Source organism: Sceloporus undulatus, chromosome 6 (genome assembly GCF_019175285.1).
Source record: "Sceloporus undulatus isolate JIND9_A2432 ecotype Alabama chromosome 6, SceUnd_v1.1, whole genome shotgun sequence".
Classification (NCBI taxonomy): Eukaryota; Metazoa; Chordata; class Lepidosauria; order Squamata; family Phrynosomatidae; genus Sceloporus; species Sceloporus undulatus.
Genome location: NC_056527.1, coordinates 29,628,317 through 29,652,201, shown reverse-complemented (window position 1 = coordinate 29,652,201; position 23,885 = coordinate 29,628,317). Strand labels below are relative to the sequence as shown.

Below are 23,885 nucleotides of genomic sequence, written 5' to 3'. Positions count from 1 at the left end.
GAATTTATATATTTCATTCTCAATTTTATCAAGAACCTGCCCTTTCTAAAACAATGAAAGTAAAAAAGTAATACCCAAATTAATGGCATATAGGTAATTATCACAATATTTTCTAAATGCATTATTGCATTTTTGTAGAGTAAGTGTCCTATAATGCCTTTGCAACATTATACAGTGGAACCTCGCCTTTCACAGGGGATCCGTTTCGGACTGCCCCGCGTAAGGCGAATTCCGCCTATGCTCAAGCCCATTCAAATGAATGTGGCTTGTGCGCACCTCATTCATCTGAATGGGACATGCTGCCCCTTGCGCCCCACATGCTCAAGCCGCATATAGCGCGCCCGCGTATAACGTGGATGCACTGTATATTTTCGAGCAGTTGTAAAAATGATTCATACGGTATATTAAAACTATAAAAGGGAAACATGGCTATGCAAGTGAATCTTGATAGTAATCTTGTTAACTATAGTAATGCTGTGGATGGGACTTCTCCAAGATGCTCTCCTTTCCTCCACTGCTCTGCTCACTTCCTGCAGGCTTGAGCCCATGGCCTTGCTGATTGGGCCCATCCATCTGGTATGTGGTTTCCCTCTTTTTCTGCTGCCTTTTACCTTTCCTAGCATTATTGTCTTTTCTAATGATTCATGTCTTCCCATGATGTAGCAAAAATACAACAGTCTCATTCACCCTTGCTCCCAAGAAGAGTTTGGGCGCTGTCCACAATATACTCAGCACTCTTCTCCAGCACCGCATCTCAAATAAGTTTATTCTTTCTGTCAGCTTTCTTCACTGTCCAGCTCTCACATCCATACATGGTCATAGAGAATACAATGGCTTGGACAATCTTTACTTTAGTGTTCAGAGACATATCTTTGCTCTTTAAGTTCTTGTCCATTTCTTTCATATCTGCCCTTCCTAATCCTAGCCTTCTTCTAATTTCTTGACTGCAGTCTCCGTTCTGATTAATGTTTGATACAAAGTATAGGAAAGCTTTCACTATTTCAATTTTCTCATTATCTAGGATGAATTCTTGTAGATCTTCTGTGGTCATTATTTTTTATTTCTTAATGTGCAGCATTAAGCCTGCCTTGTCACCGTCCTTCTTGATCTTCTTCAGTAATTGCTCCAGGACTTTGTTGGCTTCTACTAGCAGTATTTTGTCATCTGCATATCTTACGGTAGTTAGGTTGTTAATGTTCCCAGCTCTGACTTTCACTCCACCTGCCTCTGAGTCTAAGCCTGTTCTGCATACAATGTTATTTGCATACAGGTTGAATAAATAGGGTTATAGCATGCAGCCTTAACTGACCCCTCTGCCTATTGGAAACCCTTTTGTTTCTCCGTACTCAGTTCTGATGGCAGTCTCTTGTACCGAGTACAGGTTATACAGCAGGACAAACAAATGTAGTGGTACTCCCATTTCATAGAATTATAGAGTTGGAAGAGACCACAAGAGCCATCAAATCCAGTCCTCTGCCATGCAGGAACTCACAAACAAAGCATCCCTGGCAGATGGCCATCCAGCCTCTGTTTAAAGACCTCCAAAGAAGGAGACTCCACCACTCTCTGAGGAAATGTCTTCCACTTCTGAACAGCTCTTACTATCAGGAGATTCCTCCTAATGTTGAAGTGGAATCTCTTTTCCTGTAGCTTGCATCCATTGTTCTGTGTCCTATTCTCTGGAGCAGCAGAAAACAAGCTTGTTCCATCCTCAAAAAGACACCCCGTCAAATACTTAAACAGGACTATCATATCACGTCTTAATTGTCTCTTTTCCAGGCTGAAGATATCCAGCTCCCTAAGTCTCTCCTCATAGGGCTTCATGGTTTCCAGACCTTCCACCATTTTGGTGGCCCTCCTCTGGATACGCTCCAGCATTTCAACCTCCTTTTTGAATTGTGGTGCCCAGAACTGGACACATTATTCCAGGTGAGGCCTGACCAAAACAGAGCAGAGTGGCACTATTACTTCACTTAATCTAGATCCTATACATCTATTGATGCAGCCTAAAGTCGGATTGGCCTTTTTGGCTGCCGTATCACACTGTTGATTCATGTTCAACTTGTGGTCTAATAGGACTCCTAGATCCCTTTCATATGTAGTCTTGTTAAGCCAAGTGTCCCCAATCCTATATCTAGGCATTTCATTTTTTTCTACTTAAGTGCAGTACCTTAATTCAAATTGATTTTGTTAGTTTTGACCCAGCTTTCTTATCTATTTAGGTCATTTTGAATGTTGATCCTCTCTTCTGGGTATTAGCTGCTCCTCCTAATTTGGTGTCACCTGCAAATTTGATAAACTTGTCCCCAATTCTGTCATCCAAGTCATTGATAAAGATCTTGAATAGCCCTGGGCCCAGGACAGAACCCTGTGGCACTCCACTGGTCACTTCTGTCCAAGATGAAGAGGAGCCATTGTTGAGCACCCTTTGGGTTTGGGTTTAGTCCCAAAACCCAGAGTGGACCTACCACTCCAAAGACATGGATTCCACTGGTCAACATCTTCCAAACATCTTTGGAAGTTTTCATGGTTTATGCAGTCAAAAGCTTTACTGTAGTCAATAAAGCCCAGGTAGATTTTCTTTTCGAATTCCCTGGTGCACTTATTATCCACCATATGTTTGCAATGTGATCCTTAGTGCCTCTTCCTTTCCTCAAACAAGCTTACACCTCTGGGATTTCTCGTTCCATATATGGTAGGAGTCTTTGCTGCAGAATTTTTAGTATGACTTTGCTTGTGTGGGAAATCAGTTCAATGGTTCTGTAGTTACTGCAATCTCTCCCTTTTTGTGTGTAGGGATGTATATGGATCTTTTCCAGTTTGCTGATTACTGCTTTGTTTGCCATATTTGTTGGCAGATTTTAGTTAGAACTGAACCTGATTGTGTAGACTGCCCCAATTTTATTGGTATGGCATCCATTCCTGGTGATTTATCCTTCCCATTTGTTTTGAGTGCAGCTTTCACTTCACTGTCCAGAATTTGGGGGTTCATCTTCATATGTTTCTTCTTCCCGTGTATCATTATCCTTTCACATTTTTATATAGGTCTACTGTGTATTGTTTCCATCAATTTTTAAAATTTAATAACTGTTGCGTATTATGTTCCCCTAATCATTGGATAGTAGCTTTCATGGTTTTAATTTTGTTCCTGTTTTCCTTTTGCTTCTCGTCTTTCTTTAACTGTGGAGTCTGTGGCCATCTGCACATTGTTGGACTCAAACTCCCTGCTAGTGGACCACAAGTTTTTACCATAGATCTAGAGAATGCACAAATATTAATACTGATTATTAGTGTTAAATATAAATTGCTTCCAAAACCATTTTAGTGAGTACTATACATAAATTTAGTATAAATTTTATGTAGGCATTTCAGTATTGCGTTTTTCTTCCATCTGCAGGTTGAATAGAAACAAGTTAATCATACTCCAGCATTTATTTAGGAAGACTGCCCATGTCTGAGCACTAAACTTTTTTAAACAACAATCTTAATCCTGATACATACAATAATTCCTTCTTCCTACACAGATATCGTACTTTAAATGTTTTTTTCTCCCTCTATCCTCCCTCCCACCACACCTCCCCAAATTATGAAGTCATGAATGAATCTTATGACTTCATCATGATAATGAATTATTTTTCAAATTACTTGTATGTTGTATATAGTAATCATAACCTTCAATATTTGTTTTTCCAAAATCTCTCTTGATCTAAAAAAGGTTTAAGTCCAGTATTGCCTTGAGTAACATAAGCAATGGGTTTCACCTACTCTCAAACATATAGTGTGGTTTTAATGTTTGTAATTTTATATTGTTTTTAGATTATGTTTTTAACTGTCTTGAAACTGGAAGCCACTCTGAGGCCGCCAGAGACAGCCTGAAGCCCCTGGAAAAAGGAACCGATTAAATCTGGCTCCTGGGGACAGCCAGCTTGGGACCGTGGCAGTAGTCCGCTTTGGGAGCAGGCCGTGTGGTCCCTGCAGTCCCAGCCCAATTGCAGCCAGAGCAGTCTCCAGCTGCTCCTTCCAGGCCGTCTGTTCCAGGCCTTAGTCAGCCAAACACACCCAGACTTTTTCCTTTTGATGAGCGGAATAAGGACAGAACATTACTAGACTCTGTAAAGTAAAGCTATCCTGCATACATTTAGGCCTCAGAACTGAGCCCGGAGCACTCATTATCTGACAGGAAAGGCTCCAACCTGCCTTCCTAGCTTTAGATTCAACCTGACCATACCTATTCGAAATGATCTCCAGGCTTCTTTACATCTCTGGATGGACAGAGGAAGGAGGGACTCCTACACACCTGCCTGGATGATTCCCATATGCATCTCCAGCCTTCAGACGTAGGAGGAAGGCTGGCTACTTCGTCATGCTAATTATTGTAGTGAGTGGTACACAGTCATGATACATATTCCAAACAGATTGAAGAAAACTGATAATCAGTGTATGTCTGTGTGTATAACTTCTAGTATTTCCACAAAGGACGTATGCTATAAATGTATATTCCCAGGTTTTTTTTTTTGTAAAATCATTACTTTGCTGATCGGAAAGAAAATATGAATCAATTGCTTATAGCCAATATTAGAAATAACCAATGTAGAAAACATGTGGCTGCCAATGAAACAAGCAACCCTACATCTCTTCCGCTCCTCTTCTTGTTAATGCCTAGTAATGCAGAATGTAATACACAACTGCTATGAGTGGAGAAATTTCTCACTTTTACTAATTGCAGTAAATTAAATGGAGCAGGGTATAAGACATCATGGGAGACAGCTTTTTGTTTAACTAATGGAAAAGGGAAAGCGATGTGAGATTGCTTACTTCAACACCTATCACATATTCTTTGTATTATATTGTATTCACAGAGAATTCGAGGATGTGAAATAATTAATTGATGCCTCAGATAGGACTAAGTCTCTATGCGTATTTATAGAATATCTGAGATTAAACCACAGCATGTTATGTTCACATTTTCAGTAAAAGCGCACACATATTTGTGCTCCCTGCTGCCACAGATGTTTAAAACACACGTGCAGGCATGTGTGTTCACGTATTATAATTACTCAAAGCATCAGAAACAAATTTCACAAAATGGGCTTATGCATTTCTCCTCTTTGCTCGGTAATAATCTGCTATTAATTAGCCCACTTATATTTTCAGTAAAATATACTCCACTTCTCCTCTCTTCCTCAGCAATGATAAATCTACATGTGACTTAGCTGTCTCATGGTTCTACCTAATTGGTTTCAGCTGTCATTTCTGAAACTGAAATGCATGGACAGCCTGGGGCCTGTGAATGAACAGGAAGCATTTCCAACCACATTCCCATCATGTCAAGCTAGCAATGTGAAAGAGCTCTTCCATTAAAACAAAAACTGTACTATTTGGCTTCTGGCAATGACATCATGAAGCAGACAGATTGTATTGTTTCACAGAGCCAGCAAGACTGTTGCAAGCCATTCTTTTCTGCTAAAGAGATTGCACACATTAGTTATGCTCTAGAGGTTCTACTGACTAGAATAGTTTCCCTATTGTCACTAACAAATTCTTAAACAGATGATACAATGCAAAGAACAATAAAGAACAATAAAGCTATCACAGATTTGCAACAATCACACAAATGTATACTCTTCAGGAAGGTTATTTGTAACTATTTGTCTTAATTCCCATTCATGAAATAAACTGCACTGTAAAGCAGTAGCTAAAATTAATGGTTCAAAAAAAATTAAGGTAACCCATGATAGTATTTTAAATTAATCTGAAGCGTGCTTATTATTAGTTTTTCCCCCCCAGCATAATATCTATGCAACTAATTTTGGACCAATCCTAGGCTAAGCATCTTTGTTGTAAAACAACTTTATTTATTTAGAAATAGTTACTCTGCTTTTCTTCAGGAATAAATGCAAAATGACTTACAAAATTATAGATATAACATAAACAACCCTAAAGTGACTGAAACAGTAAACATACCGTAGGTTAAAAAAATTTAAAAACAGGAAGATAAAAACATTGCATGGCATTGAAAGGAAGGTAGACTAAAAAAGTAACACACCTGGAGTTTTAAAAAGAGAAAATAAATAGCTGTTCTTTATAGAAAGAGTTCTATAACCTATTACAGGTATATACACACACACACACACACACACACACACGGCAGAGAATGGTACATTTTCCTTGAGCCTGAACGATCTAAAGGAACTCACCCCAGGATGAAATTCCATTTGTTTTTATTGGCAGTCAAGGTGTCATATGGTGACCTTACGAATGAGTGACCTCCAAGTGCCCCAGTCATCAAAAGCTCTGTTTAGTTCTGGCAAACTCAGAGATAGGGCTTTCTTTATTCAATCAATTTGATGCAGTCAGTCTACCTGTAACGTGATTTTCCTCTTTTCCTGCACCTTCCAACTTGCCAAGCATTATTGTCTTTTCTAATAAACTATGATTGTCTCAGTTTAGTCATTTTGGCTTCTAGGGAGACTTCAGGCTTAATTAGCTCTCAGATCCATTTATTTCTCTTTTTGTCAATCAACAGCAACTGTAGAAATCTTCTCCAGCACTATTTTTCAAATGAGTTGGTTTTCTTTCTTTCTTGACTATCCAATTTTCACAACCATACATAGAAGTGGGAAATACTATTGTGTGGATGATCCCTACTTTTGATATTCAGTGCTATATTTTTGCACTTGACAATCTTATCTAGATCTTCCATAGCTAACTTTCTAAGTCCTAGTCTTCTGACTTCTTGGCTATAGTCTCTATTTTTATTTATTACTGAGCTAAGACAGGAGAAGCCCCCCCCCTCTCCTGCCTGAGCTGAATGGGAACACACCCTCCCTGATTATTTGCCTTCCCCTCTCTGGCAATGCAGTGGGACATTGCCAGGTATTCCATGGCCCCTCTTTGCAGAAATTATTCTGTCTCCTTCCTCCCATTTTTGGGGAAGAACTAGTTCTTGCTGAGCTAAGGCATGTGAAAGAGGCAGTGTGAGAGTGGTAGGTATTTTTAGGGAAAAGTTTTATTCTAAGTAAAGAAAGTCTATAGTAAAATGTTATCTCTTAAATGAAGCACCATCTCATCCTTCAGGCACAGACAGAAAGTATAAGCTATAGAGTAAAATAATTTCAGCCAAATCAAGAAAAGAATCAAAATAGCCTAACATGACTGGCTGGTGCATTCTCCTAATCTTATTCACATAATCAGATGGGATTTGTAGTCATTGATGTTGATGGGATAACTGGGAGATTTCTAATCCACTACATATTGTAGCTTGATACGGTTTCACAAAACTAATTACTATGGCGGGGTACATACCGCCACTTTGCGGCGCTCTGCCGCCGCCGCTGGCTAGTCCGCGGGGGAGCCAGAGCCTCCACACGGCGCGGCTCCCCTGCGGACTGAAAAAGAAGCTCCAAAATGGAGCTTCTTTTCGAGTCGCGTTTGCGATGTAGCGAGGCGGCAGGGCCGCACTTGCTACGTCACAAAGGACGCGACCCGTACGGACACTCAGCGTCCGATACGCAAAGATGGCGCCAGCCATGTAGAAGGGCCAGCGCCATCTTGTACGGACGGAGTCCGTACTAGGCCCAGGGGCGTCTATAAGAGACACCCCTTTTTTAAAATGGGACGTCCTCTGGACGTCCCAAATGCCGGTGGAGAAAGCCCCAAAACATCACTTAATTGTCCAAAAATACAGGAAACATTTACATCATTTTTTCCAATATTTTCTCCTCAGTTAGTTTGGTCAGACACTTTAATTATCAAAAACTTAGATTTGTCCATTGCCTGCACCCTTCACAGGGGAAACTGGCAGTGGTATACAGTGTTCCTTGCTGACATAGTATGGGATAAATCACATTGGAGAATGAGCACATGAAAGTCTCCCTAATATTGTGGTTGACGTTATTAGGCCTTACTATGTTAGCAATGCCCTTCAGCACTTTACATCAGGTAAACAGGCCAGTCACTGTCCCAGAGCATAAATGGACACAAGTCAGGCATTAAGAATAGGAATGCACAAAAATCAGTGGCAGAACATTTCAGTCTCCCTGAGCATTCCAACTCAGACCTCAGAACAGCAGTTCTTGAACAAAAGACCTACAAAGGAAGATCGGAAAGAGAAACAGAAATGGAGCTGAATTGGAATTCATCTACAGAATTGGAATTCATCAACAGACTACAGTCCAACTGCAATTGGTTGAACAAAGATAATGGTTTTCTGGCACACTACACACATTTCAATACTATCTAACCCCCATCCTCATGGGGAGCCCTTGACCTGTTCGTCACATCCCTCTCTGTTTCCCACACTCATCTATTCTCCTCACCTACAGACTAGTTTCCATAGCCTTTGTTGACTTACTACTTTATTTCAATACACAAAGGATTTTGATTTTGAATTGACATTCTCACACACTAATGGCAAATATAGGTTTGTCATTGGCTTTCTACTCCACCAAATGCATCTGAGGAAGTAGACTTACGTCTATGAAAGCTCATGCTGCTAACATCTTTCTTTCAGTTAGTCTCAAAGGTGCCACAAGATCTCTCTACATACTGATTCTTCAGATTAACACAGCTATATCTTTGAATTTCTATAACTGATATTGTTTGCTGTTTAAAATACTATTTTCTTATAATTCAAATTATATCATACCAAATCTGCCACTTTTTTTCTATTTGGAAATCTGACCAGATTAATGTTCTGAAATCTACAGTACAGCATAGTATAAAGGTTATAATGATCTTAACTTATGCATCAGTGTCATGGATGACACAATAATTATTTACCCTTGCAGCCAAATGCCTAAGTAAGTACATGCATGACTGGAGTCTAAGTTTAATTAGGTTTGATTTATGAATTCTATGATTGAACTTTTCACTTTTTCACATATTAATCTGTATGAATGTTAAAACCGGGAGGGAAAGTACAAAGAAGGTACTTCTAAATTAAGTGTACATACTAGCCAATACAAGTTCGACCTCTACGTATTAGAAGCAAAGAACACAACATACCAAGTTATTTCTTACATTTGCGTCCCACTTATCTCCCCATCATGGAAGTCAAAGTTGCACAAAACTGGATTAATTTGTGGTTTACCATTTATGGTATGATCAGAGCAGGACTTGCTTTAAATGTCAGGTGTACAATTTGAATATGAGGTGCCCTGTAGAGAAGACAGCAGGCTCTTCTCTGAAACAGTCCTAGCAAGATTGAGATTGCTGAGTATCAACATTGCTTTTTCATAACCATTTTATTTGGTAAGTTACTTTTCCAGTCAGCTCTGATATGACTGCTGAACTTACATGGTAGTTGCTGTTTATCCATTCATGTAACAAACAGAGACAACAACCAAGTATGAATTACCCTTAATTATTACTATCTGAATACTGTATACACAAGATGGAAAGAAATGCCACTTCCTGATACAAAGCCAATAGTAATGAATAACTGTCGGTGGCAAAATGTTACAATTTCTCTTTTTTTGTTGTTCTCTTCTGTGCTTGTTTTTATTGTTTTCATTGGTAAACAGTTTTCAATTATAACATTCTCATTTATTTTTGGCACATAAATATTAAAATCATAATTGAAGCTATGGTATCTTTTCATTTCTTATATACAGAGAAATATGTTGCTTTGACTCCTGTTATTGATAACAGTATATTTAAATAATAATGCTAAGTACTCATTAACCTTTTGAGATTACTCTTTGGCAAACCTGCACATCAATGGCACTTAATGGAACAAAGGTTACTAGTCCAACCAAAGTTCATTGAAGCTGCAAATTTCCATGTTTTCAGGCTGCTTAAGAACCTCACACTGGCTCTTTCAGTATAACACCAAACCACAGAAATATACAAAAGATCAAATCGTATTTCTAGTATATAGGCTTATATAAATGATTTATACTAGGTTTTCACACTTCCCCCTTCTCTTTCCTAACTTGTGAAAAATCATGGTTTGCTCTTAAATTCAAAGTGACAATTCTTTAAGTTAGTTGTTTTTGCACAACTTACAATTTATACGCTAAACAAAAATGTCACCAACAATTTGATAGGTAGGTAGACTGGTAGTTTCCCAAATCCACTTTGTGAGCAAGCTACTGTCTACAACAACCTTGCATTTTATCACTGACCAAAATGAACAAGAAATCTCATGCAGGCAAGTGAGTAGGCTGGCATATCAGCTCCTCAGCTAATGTGAAACATCATTTTAAGACAACTTTTGGAACATGTTCCTCGAGGTTGCTTTTGGTTTTCAAATAACATAAAAGAATGTGTTATGTTCTGAATATGAAGTTCTTTTTTTCTGTTTTACTGTACTGTATTGTGGCTCTTTCTGTTTTATCTATCACACAGTGATCCTGAGAAATGGAAGGAAATCATGAAGAACATTTGTGGGAGAGGGAGACAAGAAATGGAACTTAAGAGGAACTGAGTCATGGATCCACAGTGAAGCAATCTATCAATCTTTATTATGTGGTTATAGTCCTGACGAAGACTGCATGCCAGATGGTTAGACTCAGGAGTTTTTTGCACAGATTTAAAAAAATGGCTTACCTTTCCCAATTTGAATCCTCTTCTGGGATGCAGCGGGATATTATTGCTTGCATTTTGCTGCCGATGCTGCCTCCCGCCTAAAACCCACCTAGAAGCCGTGTTCAGCAGGCTGATTTGCAAAGCTGGGAAGCTCCTAAGTTTGCAAATTGGCAGGAGGTGGCATCGGCGGCAAAATGCGAGCAATAATATCTGGCTGCATCCCAGGAGAGGATTCAAACCGGGAAAAGTGAGCTAGTTTTTTTTAGCTGTGTGAAAACTCCTAAATCAGAAAAGCTAGAGTCCTGAGCCAGCAGGATCTAAAAAGAGTGGTTGACAATAGGGGGGCTTGGAGATGTCTTGCCCACGAGATTGCCATGAGTCAAGGCTGACTCAAGGGCAGCTAACAATAAAAGTCCTGAAATGCCCCAAGAAAACTGCAAATATGGAGCAGTAGGTGGGTCTGGATTTCAGTTTATAGGAAAGGGCTCTTGTTTCCTGCATCTTCTTTGTGTTATGTTTATCCCTTTTTTAACCTCTCTCATTTACTTGCATTGGGTGGGTTGATGAGAAAGAGGGCTCATGGAGTTGTTTACTTCTTGCATAAACAAAATAAAAAGAACGAAAATGTAACAAAAGAGAAAAACCTTGGATGAGATTTTTTACCTTCAGTAAGGCTTTTAAGAACAATATATTACGTAACATAAATGTAATATCAAGTTAGAACTAACTTTTAACAAACCATTTTCAACAGAAACATAACTGTACATTATTTAGCCTTTCAGAATATGAATAAATGTAATGTAGTGGAACTTTTTCACTAATTTCCTGGTCTCTGTTTTTATCTGCACCAGTGGCCCAAGCTTCCTCAACTCTTCAGGTAGGAAAAGTCTCACTCCCATCCAAAATTGCCCCCTGTGAGTCTGTGTGACAGTGTCTGCCCCACCACTTTAAAAAAAAAAGCCCCTCTGGTTCTGCTTGGCATTGACTTCACGTAAGCCATCAAGTAAATTCCTCTTCAGAGAAAAGTGAGATAAGAAATCTGCCATGACTTATCTTCTCCCTCCATCTCTTAATATAGGGGAAGACTGGGAGACACAGCAGCTGCTCTCTGCTTTATTGCTCTAATTATACATCCATCTCCCCTTTACAATTACCAGCAGTTTCTATTTTTTTCCTTTCTTTCCTACCTCACAGTCCCTTAGTATTTGCTGCCCATTCTTCTCCTGTCATTCCCTCTCTATTCCTTTTGGGTCTCTGGTGTAGACACAACCTCTCCTTGGGATGAACAGGCCATGGGAGAGAGAAGGAGAAGTAACAGTCAGCACCAACATGGGAGATTAGGAAAAGTGGGTGGTAATTAAGGCAGTAGCACCAGAGGAACCAGGCCCGTAGCTAGGCCTTTAGGGGCCCTGGGGCAGAAAGTATATGCAGGGCCCTTATATTTGTTAAAGTTTGAACATACTAGGGTGGAGCGTTCACATGCTCCTGAGTCCTACCGCATGCCATGGGTGCCATCTAGCTGCCCTTTACAAGGTGCGTGTCAATGAAGTGCGCGTGCACCATGTCCAACGTGTCACAGCACTGCTCCACAGCATTTATGGCACCTCTGTTCAAGGACGTAGCCGGGGGGGGGGGGGTTTGGGGGTCGGAACCCCCCCTATCAGGCCCTGGGGGCGTTCAAGCTCCTTCCTCCCCCCTCCCCTCCATTAAAACCACGGCGAGGGAACAGAGGAAACACAAAACAAAAGTTCCCCTTTTCCCTCTGTGGCTTTAATGGAGGGGGGAGGGAGGAGGGAGGAGCTTGAACATCAAGCTCAGAGAGAGAGAGGGAGGGAGGGAGTCCCTGTGACTCCTTTCCTTTCGGTTCCTTCAGAGTCCGGCTTCCACTCCTCTTCCTCAGGACCCCCCCTATCAAGCTCCTTCCTCCCCCTCCCCCTCCCCTCCATCAAAAGCACGGACTTGGATAGAGAGGGAAAGGGGGGGAAAGTCTCAGGGAGAGGGGGCTCAGAGAGAGAGGGAGGGAGGGAGGGAGCCTTGAGGTGGGGGCAATGCCTGTTGTTCAAGCTCCTTCCTCCTGCTTCCTCCTTCCGTCAGAGCGGACTCAGGAGAGAGAGAGGGAGGGGAGAGGGCTGGTCTCCCTCCCAGCAACATCTTTGCCCCTCTTTCCTTCTCCCTCCTCCTCTGGGCTTTTGCCAAAAAAGGTCTCCGTCCGGGAGAGGAGGAGGAGGAGGAAGAAGAAGAAGAGGGAAGGAAGACACACAGAAAAAAGGAAGGAAAAACGAGGGTAGGGAGAACTAAAGGAAGGAAGGAAGAGAAAGGAAAGAAAGAAAGAAAGAAAGAAAGAAGGAAGGAAGGAAGGAAGGAAGGGGAAGGAAGGAAGGAAGAAAAAGGAAGGAAGGGAGAAGGAAGGCTCTAAAAGGAAATATCAAAGAAAGAAAAGGTGACTTCTAATAACAACAGTCAACTACAGGTTGAATCTCCCTTATCCAAAATGCTGAGGACTAGATGTATTTTGGAGTTTGGTATGTTTATATATATATAATGGTATATATTGAAGCTACATGAGTCCAACCATTAAACCCATTCACATTTCATAAGCTCATCCTCAAGTAGCTCCTTTTTTGCCCCCCTCTGAGTGTCTCAGAATATGAACAGAGTGTCTCTGAGCATGAACAGAGTGGCTGCCGCTAATTGCTTGAGCAGCTGCACTTTACTTTATCAATCTGAATTTATCTGATGTGAACAGCTTGAGAGGAAGGACTCTGTTTACATCTGCACTAAAGAAATAATCCATTTTGATGCCACTTTAACTGCCCTTGGCTCCATGCTGTGGAATGCTGGGATTTGAAGTTTGTTGTGGCACCTGACAGAGATGGTTAAACAGCTCCTCAAAACTACAAATCCCAAGATTCCATAGCACAGAACTATAATGGAAGTTAAAGTGGTGTCAACCATAAAAACCAAACTGCCTTGGGTCCTTTTCTGGGGGAAAAGGTGGCACAGAAATGAAATAAATGATGAGGAGATCTGGGAATTGCACTTCAGATTCTTGTGGCTGGCAGAGATGGCTAAATAGCTCCCAAAACTACAAATCCCAGGATCCCATAGCATGGAGCCAGTCAGTTAAAGTGTTTTCAAACTGCACTATTTCTGCAGTGTGGATGCAGCTTTGGAGCTCTTTTGCTGATGCTATTTGCAAGTTGGTTCTGACTCATGGCAACCCTAAGGCAAATCTATCATGGGGTTTTCTTGGCAAATTTTTCCAGAGGGTGCTTCTCTGGGGCTGAGAGAGTGTGACCTGCCCATGGTCACCCAGTGGGACCTCTATCTATGAGTTACACCCACTCCCCACCCCTCTCCATTTTCTTTCTGGAAGGGACCTTGCTTGTGTTGAAGGGAAGGCCACCAAGCCTCTGAACCTCAGAATTATTGTTTCAATGCTCAGTCTTAGAATCAGTGGGTACCTGAGCATGTACAGAGTGTCTTTTACTCCTTCTCTCCTCTCTCTTAGCCAAAGACCCCCTCCTCATTTCACCTCCCTCTTGATGCATGGGTTTGGCTGATTTTAACCTCTGGAATTTTATATTTGTATTTTATATTTTATATTTGTAATTTTAAATGTATTTTTTACGATTTTCATTGTTGTTTTAATGTGTTTTCTATGTGTTGTTAGCCGCCTTGGGTCCCACTTTGACAGAAAGGCAGGATATAAATGTTGGGAAATAATAATAATAATAATAATAATAATAATAATAATTATTATTATTATTATTATTTTGGAATTGGGGAGGATGGATGGGAGGACCACAAAACAATGACCCATGGCCACAAATGGCCCATAGCTGCCCTATTTAATTCTCCTACTCCATAATGGTTTGATCACTGGAGTACTATGACTCTGGAGTCCAGGGTTTGATTCCCAACTGGACCATACAAAGCCACTGGGTGATCTTTTGCAAGCCACAAATGCACTTGAGGAAGTAGACTGAAGTCTAGGAAAGCTCATGCTCCAATTTCTTTCTTTCGGTGAGTCTCAAAAGTGCTGCAAGATCTCTCTACTTATTATTATTATTATTATTATTATTATTATTATTGGATCTAAATGCATCTGAGGAAGTAGACTGTCTTCAAAAGCTCATGCCGTCAATTTCTTTCTTTCAGTGAGTCCCAAAGGTGCTGCAAGATCTCTCTACATGTTATTATTATTATTTCATCTAAATGCATCTGAGGAAGTAGATTGAAGTCTAGGTGTGGCTGTGGTTTCTCTCTCTCCCTCTTTCGCTCTATTTGGCGTACTCTCTCTTCCTCTCCCTTCCCTGCCCCCCTCCACATGCAGGTTGCCTCCAGAGAGCAGAGGATGAGGCAGGACCCCCCCCCCCGAAAAGGGACCATGCCCTGGTTGCTGCTCCTGCTTCAGCCAGAGCTCCCCGCGCATTTGGGTTTTGGGGAAGGCACCAGGGCAGCAGGAGCCCTGAGAGGAGGATGCCAAGGAGAAAGCCCTCTTTTCTCTTTTTCCTCCCCTTCCCTTCACTCCAAGGACAAACTTCCCTGCCCCGGGTTGTTTTATTGTTCCTTCCCGCAAAGACAGCTCTCTTGCCTCTCCTTTCCCATGAATGAACCTGAGGAGCCTTTGGCAATGGCACGGAAGTGGAGCAGCCCCTTCCCCTTCTTCCCCTCTTCCCCCTTCCTGAGGTAAAGGCTCGACCCTCTTTCTGTGTGTGTGTGTGTGGGGGGGGGCTTTCAGCCCTTCAAAATGGTGGCACTTAGTCTGGACCCCCCCTTCTCAAAATCCTGGCTACGTCCCTGCTCTGTTGCAGCAGACAAAAGAGCCTCATCTCTTTGGGGGCTCCTTTGGCTGGGGCCCCCGAGGCGGTGCCCCGGTAGCCCCAGCCTAGCTACGGGACTGAGAGGATCTCCCAGTGGGCAGAAGTGGTGCTGTTTGCCATTTCTTTCACCCTACTATCTAAAGCAGTTTTCTCACTGTTCATAATGTTAAGGCAAGCACTGTTCACTTACACAGTTGGCCCTCGGTATAGGCTGGTGATCTCTTCCTGACACACACAGCCCGCAGATACCAAAATCTGTGGATGCTCAAGTTTCATTGTTTCCAGTGGTGGCACATGCATGTGGTACACCACCATTAGGGACAACAAAGCTTCAATGGTGGTGTGTGCATATGGCTGTGTCATTAGGGATAATCCCCATTGTCCCCATAAAGATGGCTACACCACCACTAAGGACAATTGAACTTCAGGTAAGCCTCCATTGTCCCTGATGGCAGCGTGTGCACACAGCTGCACCACCATTAGAGACAATAGTAATGGGACTTCAGGTAAGCCTCCACTGTCCCTAATGGCAGCGTGACTGTGTACACATGCCACCACTAGAGACAATGGAGGCTGCCCCTAATGGTAACACATCAATGTTGGCTTGCCATCCGCAAATGGTTAAATCCGTGGATGGCAAGTCCACAAATACCAAGGACCGACTGTACAGATATAGCTTTAGTTGCAACTAACACAAGGCAAACCATTCTACTCTACTCCATTCTACTATTTTTTGTTACAAAATATTAAAAGTTATGACCTAACAGTTACTCAGTTTGCACCTAAATGACACCAGAATTCCCGTTTATTTATTTATTTATTTTACAAAATTATCTATTATTGCCTCCAGTGTCATGCCTAAAATGATTTTGCACCAGTTGCCTTACAGTCAAATTATGGCAGATTTGTCACTGGAACGCAGCTCTACTAAGACTCATTAAATGAAAATTGTACAGCTTTATTAACATTCAAAAATAAATACTATCTAAACCCAAAGCTTATCTGAGAGTCATTTGGTTCTTTTAAATTATAATATTCTCAACTCCATTTGTAGGAATTGGGGATGGGGGTCAATTATTATTTCACATTACAAAATACTGCAGTTAAATTCTGAAGCACTTCTGCACAAATACCATATGTTTGTCTTAAGAAATGTAGGATGACTAATTAGGAGTTCAAACCCAAGACTTCACAAAGCAATGCTCTGAACCAAATTAGATCATTACATTGTGTACAGTGCAAATTGAAGTTTTAATTAATAGCTGAAATCCAAATCAAGGAAAGGCAAGCATGGAGTACAAATTAAATTGATCAAACTTTTTCTGACACTGCTTATTAAAACATAAACTACCAAGTGCAACAAAAGACAATTAGAAAGACTTGCATGTTGCTCCTCTCCATCTCTTTCTAAGCCTTAAAATAGCTAACCACCACCACTCCCAATAAAATAGGTCTGTAATCATCATATAATTTACTATAAGTTACTGAAGGTTCCACTTTACATTACACCAGTGTCTACTTCTTTGAGGCTAATATAGTTCAGTCTTGCAAATAGATGCGTAAAATTTATTAGCCATATACAAGTCTGCTCTGCCCTTGCTAAGAAAAGAGGAGGCGTGTCTTCTCTTCCTGTTGTAGCAGCCCACTGCATTTATATACTGAGAACAATGGAGGAAGCTTCCCTTCTGGCCCAACACACTTGGCTTCTATAATGGATATACAGAAAAGACTAAGCACTTCACCTTTTTTCCAAGCACGCAGCCTACACACAGTCATTTCTTGACTATGGTTTGCAGGTTAATACTTAAGCAGCAAACTGCTATTTGGTTTACTTAATCTCTTTAAAATATTTACACCCCATACTTTAGGGTTTAGACCCTCTGGAACCCAGCAGCACACAACACATATTGAAACAATATTTATATTATATACATGCAAAAATCAAGGTAAACAGACATAAAATTAAGCAAACAATTAAATTAAATGTTGGACCACTTGTGAAATCACAATTCAAAAGAAGGTGGGGTGAAGGATAATAAAAAGCACAACAAAACCAAAAGATCTCAAAGAAGCATAAAATGCCAGTATAACTTCATGCAGTACGGATTTGTACAACTTATGAAGAACTAAAAATAAAGGAATAAATAAATAAATAAAAATGTACCATACAAACAAACCTTTGTGGCAAAACCTAATGTAACTATTGCAGTGAGCAGTAAAAAACTTATGATGTGAATTATCCAGATCTATTTTACCTAATGGCAACCATTTTGTTTTGTGGCTTAGATAACAGAAAATTAAAATTATGTTGACTTACCACAAACTCAAATACCAGTGTCAATGTCTCTTTTGTGTGAATGATATCATGAAGCAGGACAATGTTTGCATGTTTCAGACCTTTCAAGAGAGATGCTGAAAGACAAGATTTATGGAAAATGCTGTTAATCAACATACCCACTTAAAAAGGTTACTGTAAAAAAGTTTACCAAAAAAAGTTACATCATATGAACACTTTGAAGATACCCTGAAATCTGGAACATTCCAACTAAGTTTGCATGTCATATCTCTTCCCACACACAGCCTCCACACAATTCACCTCTAAATCTACACAAAAACAGAGTTTGGTGCATTTCCAAGTGTAAAACTAAAACCAAGCCTAGATAATTATAAAAGAGAATTATCAACATTTTATTATTATTTTTCAGAATTTATTATATTTGTCCTCAGACCTGACAAAATCAGTTGGCTACACTGTTCTTTTAAAATGCAACTATATTTTTCAATGTTTTAATACTGGAGGATCCAAACCAGTCACTTCATATAAAAATTACATCAAATCTGTCAAATGCTAACCTCAAAACCTTTTCCTGTTGAACCTATTATAGGTTGTGCCCATATTTTATTTTGCTCTGTAATGTATATTTAATGCTCACAGTGTAATGCATATTTAATATGCATATTTAATATTGCTAAGATATGGCATATTTAACCAATGTGACATGACAAGTCATGTGTTGCTACAGATGCCAAAGTGCCAGTGGTAACTTGTCACCTCACACATACATCAGAGAAAGTCTAGCATCTACCACTAAGACAACAGAAAGCTAAAGACACTGATCTGCAACTGAACTGTCATATCCAAGTAATGATTTTTCTGTTTCCCCCCACTTTTCACTTCTTTTATCTACTCTCATTATTTCTGATAGCAGTATTAATTTCAGGATTTTCTATTACGCCCATCAACTCAAAATTGCCAATGAAGTTTATAAAAAGATTTGTATATGAGAAATAATAAGAGAACATGAGAGAGGGACTGAGAAAAACAAATGGGAATGGGAGTATTTAGGGTAATATACAATAGCCCTAGGAGGTCTCATATGCCCAGGGCTATTGTATATTATACTCCAAGGATAAGGAAGCTCCAACTCCACAGAATGGATGCATGGGTTTTCCTCTCGACAATATACAGTATCTTTTGCAGGTACACTTCCAAGATGATCCTATTAAGAAACCACATAAACCAAAAATATATATTTTATACCACTTTAATACTTGCAGTAGTCCTTTTGTTATTTACTGGTATGTCATATAGTGCAAATGTTTAAATTTTTATGTGGGGATGATAACCAGACCACTTAAGAAACAAAGAGGAGACATCAATGTAGCCACTTCTAATATCAATAGTCTACAACATTAAGCTTTTAGACAGTAGAGAAAGTAAACACTATTGAAGTATGGGTGCATGGATTTTAAAATCACCACCTTTGGTCCCCATAGGCCTAAATGAGGAAACATTCAGCCTTTGTTCACATGTTTTCTTTCTACCAATAAAAGTCTTTGGACTTGCTTGCTGAGGTTTCAGTTCTAAGTGGTTATGTAAAGGCTATAGGCAATTTACAAAAATAATCATGACTTCATGTAATGTGATGTTAATGATTTGTGTGATGTCTTTTTATTAAGTTGTTATGTTGTTGTTATGTGCCTTCATGTCCTTTCCGATCTATGGCAACCATAAGGTGAACTTATCATGGGATTTCCTTGGCAAGATTTGTTCAGAGAGCGTTTGCCTTTGCCATTCTCTGAGGCTGAGAGAGTGGGACTTATCATCCAGTAGACTTACATGGCTGAGTGGGAATCCAAACCTTGTTCTCCAGAGTCGTCATCCAATTCTCAAATCACTACCCACACTGAATCTCTTCTGATTTTATATAGCTCTCTATGTAATGCCATAAAAGCATACCCATGCTCAAAACTTGTCAGGCTTTTCAACTAAGAAACAGTCAATCTTTTGAGCATCTTGAGACATACCTCCTGTTTCCCCTGGGGATTTCATCAGATACCCTCTGGCTTCTGCTTTTGGGAGAGTTGTCACCTCCCCTGCAATCTCTATTATTTAATTTAATTTAATTTAATTTAATTCATTTATATCCTGCCCTTCTCCCAAGAGGGACCCAAGGAGTCTCCGAAATAAAATCTTTAAAATTGCAATAAAATTAAAAACAATTAAAACGTCTATATCCAATATAAAACCACATAAAAATACATAAGTTTAAAACAGACTAAAACCCCACCTGCTCCATAAATTCACCCTGCTATGCATTATATACAGAAAGCCTGCTGAGGGGGCTTTCAGGGGGCTCCTGAGGAAATTCCAGAGGGTGGAAGCAGCCACCAAGAAGGCTCTCTCTCGTGTCCTCACCAGGCAAGCCTGTGATCTTAGTGGAACCGAGAGAAAGCCTTCTCCTGAAGATCTTAGGGCTCTCGCAGGTTCATATGGGGAGACATGGTCTTCAAATAGTATGGACCCAAGATGTGTAGGGCTTTATAGGTTATGATGAACACTTTTAATTGTGCCCAAAAACGAACAGGTAGCCAGTGCAGCTGTTTTAATAAGGGAGTTATACGCTCTCTATGATAGCCCTGGTCAGCATTCTGGTTGCAACATTTTGAACCCACTGAAGCTTCTGAACAGTTTCCAAAGGCAGCCCCATGTAGAGTGTGTTGCAGTAGTCCGTGTAATCAAGGAGTGTGTCACCATAGCCCGATCTGATGTCTCAAGAACAGGTACAGTTGGTACACAGGTTTAAGCTGTGTAAATGCACCCCTGGCCACTGCTGAGACCTGGGCATCCAGGCTCAGAGTGGAGTCCAGGAGCACACCCAAGCTGCAAGCCTGAGGTTTCAAGGGGAGTTTAACCCCATCCAGCACAGGCAAAGCCCCAATTCCCTAATCTGCCTTATGACTGACCAGGAGCACCTCTGTCTTGTCTGGGTTAAGCTTCAGTTTGTTTACTCTCATCCAGTCCATAACTGACATCAGACACTGGTTCAGTACAGAGATAGCTTCCTTGGAATCAGATGGAAAGGAGATAGAGTTGGATGTCATCAGCATAACACTGCATAACAATGCCCCCAAGTCCCATCCCAGAAAGCCAGAAGGATACCATGGTTGATGGTATCGAATGTCACTGAGGGATCCAGCAGGACCAATAGGGACACATTCCCCCTGTCCAGTTTCCTGCATAGGGCATCCACCAAAGTGACCAAAGCTGTCTCTGTGCCACACCCAGGTCTGAAACCAGATGGAAATGGATCTAGATAATCCATTTCATTCAGAAATCCCTGAAGGTGGGAGGTCACCACTTGCTCCAGAACCTTGCCCAAGAATGGAGTATTAGAGACTGGCCTATAGTTATCCAAAACAGCAAGATCCAGGGAGGTCTTTTTCAGTAACAGCCTCACCACACCCTCCTTTAGGCAAAATGGAAATCTGCCTTGCTGCAGTGAGGCATTTGTCACCCTCTTTACCCACTCTGCCAGTCTCTCTTTGGCTGCTTTCAGAAGCCAGGGAGGGCAAGGATCCTGTCCATTTCCTCAGGCTACACAAATTGAAACTTATTCAACAATGCAGGACACGCAGGGGGCAAGATTACATCCACTGGACCTGTGTCAAATACAGCATCCAAGTCAGAGTGAATGTGAGTAATTTTTTCTGCAAAGTGTCTTGCAAATTGTTCACAGTGAGCTGTTGTCTCTACTCAAGCTACTGAACTGATTGTAGGCAAACAGCTAAGCAGGCAAGGAAAGGAGGATTCCAAATCCTCCCTCTCCCACTGCTCAGCTATTAATGGGGTAGGTGAAACAAGATTGCAAGGGAGGTACACTTTAAATTAGAATATTTCAAGGAATGATTTCAAGAGCTAACCACAGCAGATTATGCGAGTAGCAGCTCCTATACACTTCACTGACGTCAAGCTCTTGTACACAAAAATGGGTTCTAATGTGTCCATTTGTAGTCAATCAGCATAAATATGTTGCAGTCCCTGGCACGCTGGAAATATTGCTGATTCCCCCATCTCAGAAAGCTTGAGCAACACTACTCTAACCATCACTCTGCCAGCCTTTCCTACAGACAAAGTCTCTGGTTCCACTCTCCAGTATATCAGGTCCTATAATTTTACAGAATCATTGAGCTGGAAGAGAGTGCAAGGGACATCTAGTCTAACTCTCTGCCATTGCAGGAGTTCAAAGAAATCTGGCACTTGGAAATTTATTGATTGCCCCCCCCCCAAACAAAAACCCTGTCCATGGAAGAAAAGCATACAAGGAGGGAGGAAAAGAAGTCTGGGAGTTGTTTTTCTCTATGACTTGCCCAACCAACTCTCCACTTAACACTGTTTAGGGGAGAAGCTGAAGTACTATATATCCAATTGTTCTGGTCAATAAAGGAATACATTAAGAAGTTTAAGAAGTGAAAACAGTTAATGTAAGTCAGAATAAACAGAACACATAGAGACTTAAAAAGATAAACAAGCATACCCCTCACTCAGTTCTTCAAATAATCTCTATGGTGGGACATGGGAAGACACTCTGGACTGTAACACAGATGAAATGCTTCCAATCCCTAACTGTGATAAAAGGTTGGGATTAAGTTGTAGGATGAAGTGTCCTTTCTAAGGCAGGTCTTCTGCTCTTTCCTGTAAACCTGCCCTGCCTGCACTGACTGTGGACAAGAATAACACTGTCTTGCATTAAGCATGATGAATGCTAACCATGGTGCACTTTTAATCAACATTTAAGGTAACTTAGAAATGAATTCCAAATACAAGTAAGCACTGAACAAAGGGGGGTACAGATGGGCAGAAAGGGGTGGTGAGATGCTCCATCTTTCTGCCCCGGATGGAAGCCGCAGCAGACAAATGCTGCGGCCTCTGTGAGGCCTAAAAAGAACCCACTCCTTGTGCAGGGCACCATTGCTGCCCTCGTGAACAACGTGAACAACGGCGCAAAGGGCATTCTCTGTGGCAGCCCCGCAATCTTGGAACGCTCTCCCTGAGGAGCTCCGCTTAGCCCCCTCCCTGGAGTCGTTCAAGAAGAACCTGAAGACTCATTTATTCTGTCAAGCCTTCCCTCACATGTCCTGACTGTTTTTCCCCTATGTACTGTGTGTTGTATTGTATTGTATTTTTTAGATTGACTAGTAATTTTTAATTGATCCTATGTGGATTTTAATGATATATAGTTATCCTGGTTTTGATTGGGGTGTTTCTTATTGTGAAGTTTGTTTTCTTTTAACCTGTATTGTATCGCATTTGTATTGTTTGTGAACCGCCGTGATCGTGGGAACGGCGGTATAGAAATAAAATCTCAATCAATCAATCAAAAACAACATCCATGCAGCAATGCGCCACCCAGACGTCATCGTTGCGTGCCCCGTGTAAATGGTGGGGTGCAAAGAGGGTACCCATGGTGCATGGTAGGGCTCAGGACCATGTGGATGCTCTGCTCTCCTGAGCCCTACATTCAGCCCCAGGGCAGTGCAAAGTGCCAATCTGTACTGGGTCTTAGTTAACATATGGTTAAACACATACATTAACCATGGAAAAAGAGTATCAGTAAGATTCCTGAAAGAGTATGAACAATCCCAGGGCCATGATTAAACTCCTTGCTTTAAATTATTAGACTGTCATTCTGCCTCACTGCTCAGTGCTAAAGACAATGTATGTACAGGTTTTCTATTCTTCGCTGTTCAGGTATCACTCCAGGCCCTTCTAGTTCTTCTTAGTGGTCATTACTTTCTATCGAAAACCTCAAATGGGCCATTACAGTTTAAATAGCACATTCAGCTCACTGCACACTAACGACTGACGGCTAGCTCTCCTCACCCCATCTTTTATTACTTGTTCTCATCACACTACCTATGAAGGTATGTTTGTTTTTGTTGTGTGCACATATTATATATTCTCTCTCTCTTTCACCAGAATGATTAGAAAGCACCACACTCACCACCAAATTACCTCAACTTTAAGAAACAGTTAAACATTTTGATATAAAACTGTAAATTATTTTCATAGAAAAAAAACCCAAAATAATAATGCAAGGTTCACATTTATATAGGCCTGTTACAGACAGCCAAAATAAAGCTGCTTCGAGTCACAGTGGAGGTATGGTGTTTCAATGATGCATGCGTCCTAAGAGTCCATAAGCCACACCAAAGCCACACCAGTTTGGAGCGTGGCTTTGGTGCGAC

General features: G+C 40.9%; 1 protein-coding gene across 1 annotated transcript in view; it reads right to left on the bottom strand.

The window, feature by feature from the left end:
- The window catches only part of CDK14 (cyclin dependent kinase 14), a 220,875-nt gene that overhangs the window by 84,432 nt on the left and 112,558 nt on the right, over nt 1-23,885 (bottom strand). The window contains exon 5 of the mRNA XM_042472048.1: nt 17,674-17,768. Coding sequence (XP_042327982.1) covers nt 17,674-17,768 — 95 coding nt within the window. The remainder of the gene's footprint in view (nt 1-17,673; nt 17,769-23,885) is intronic.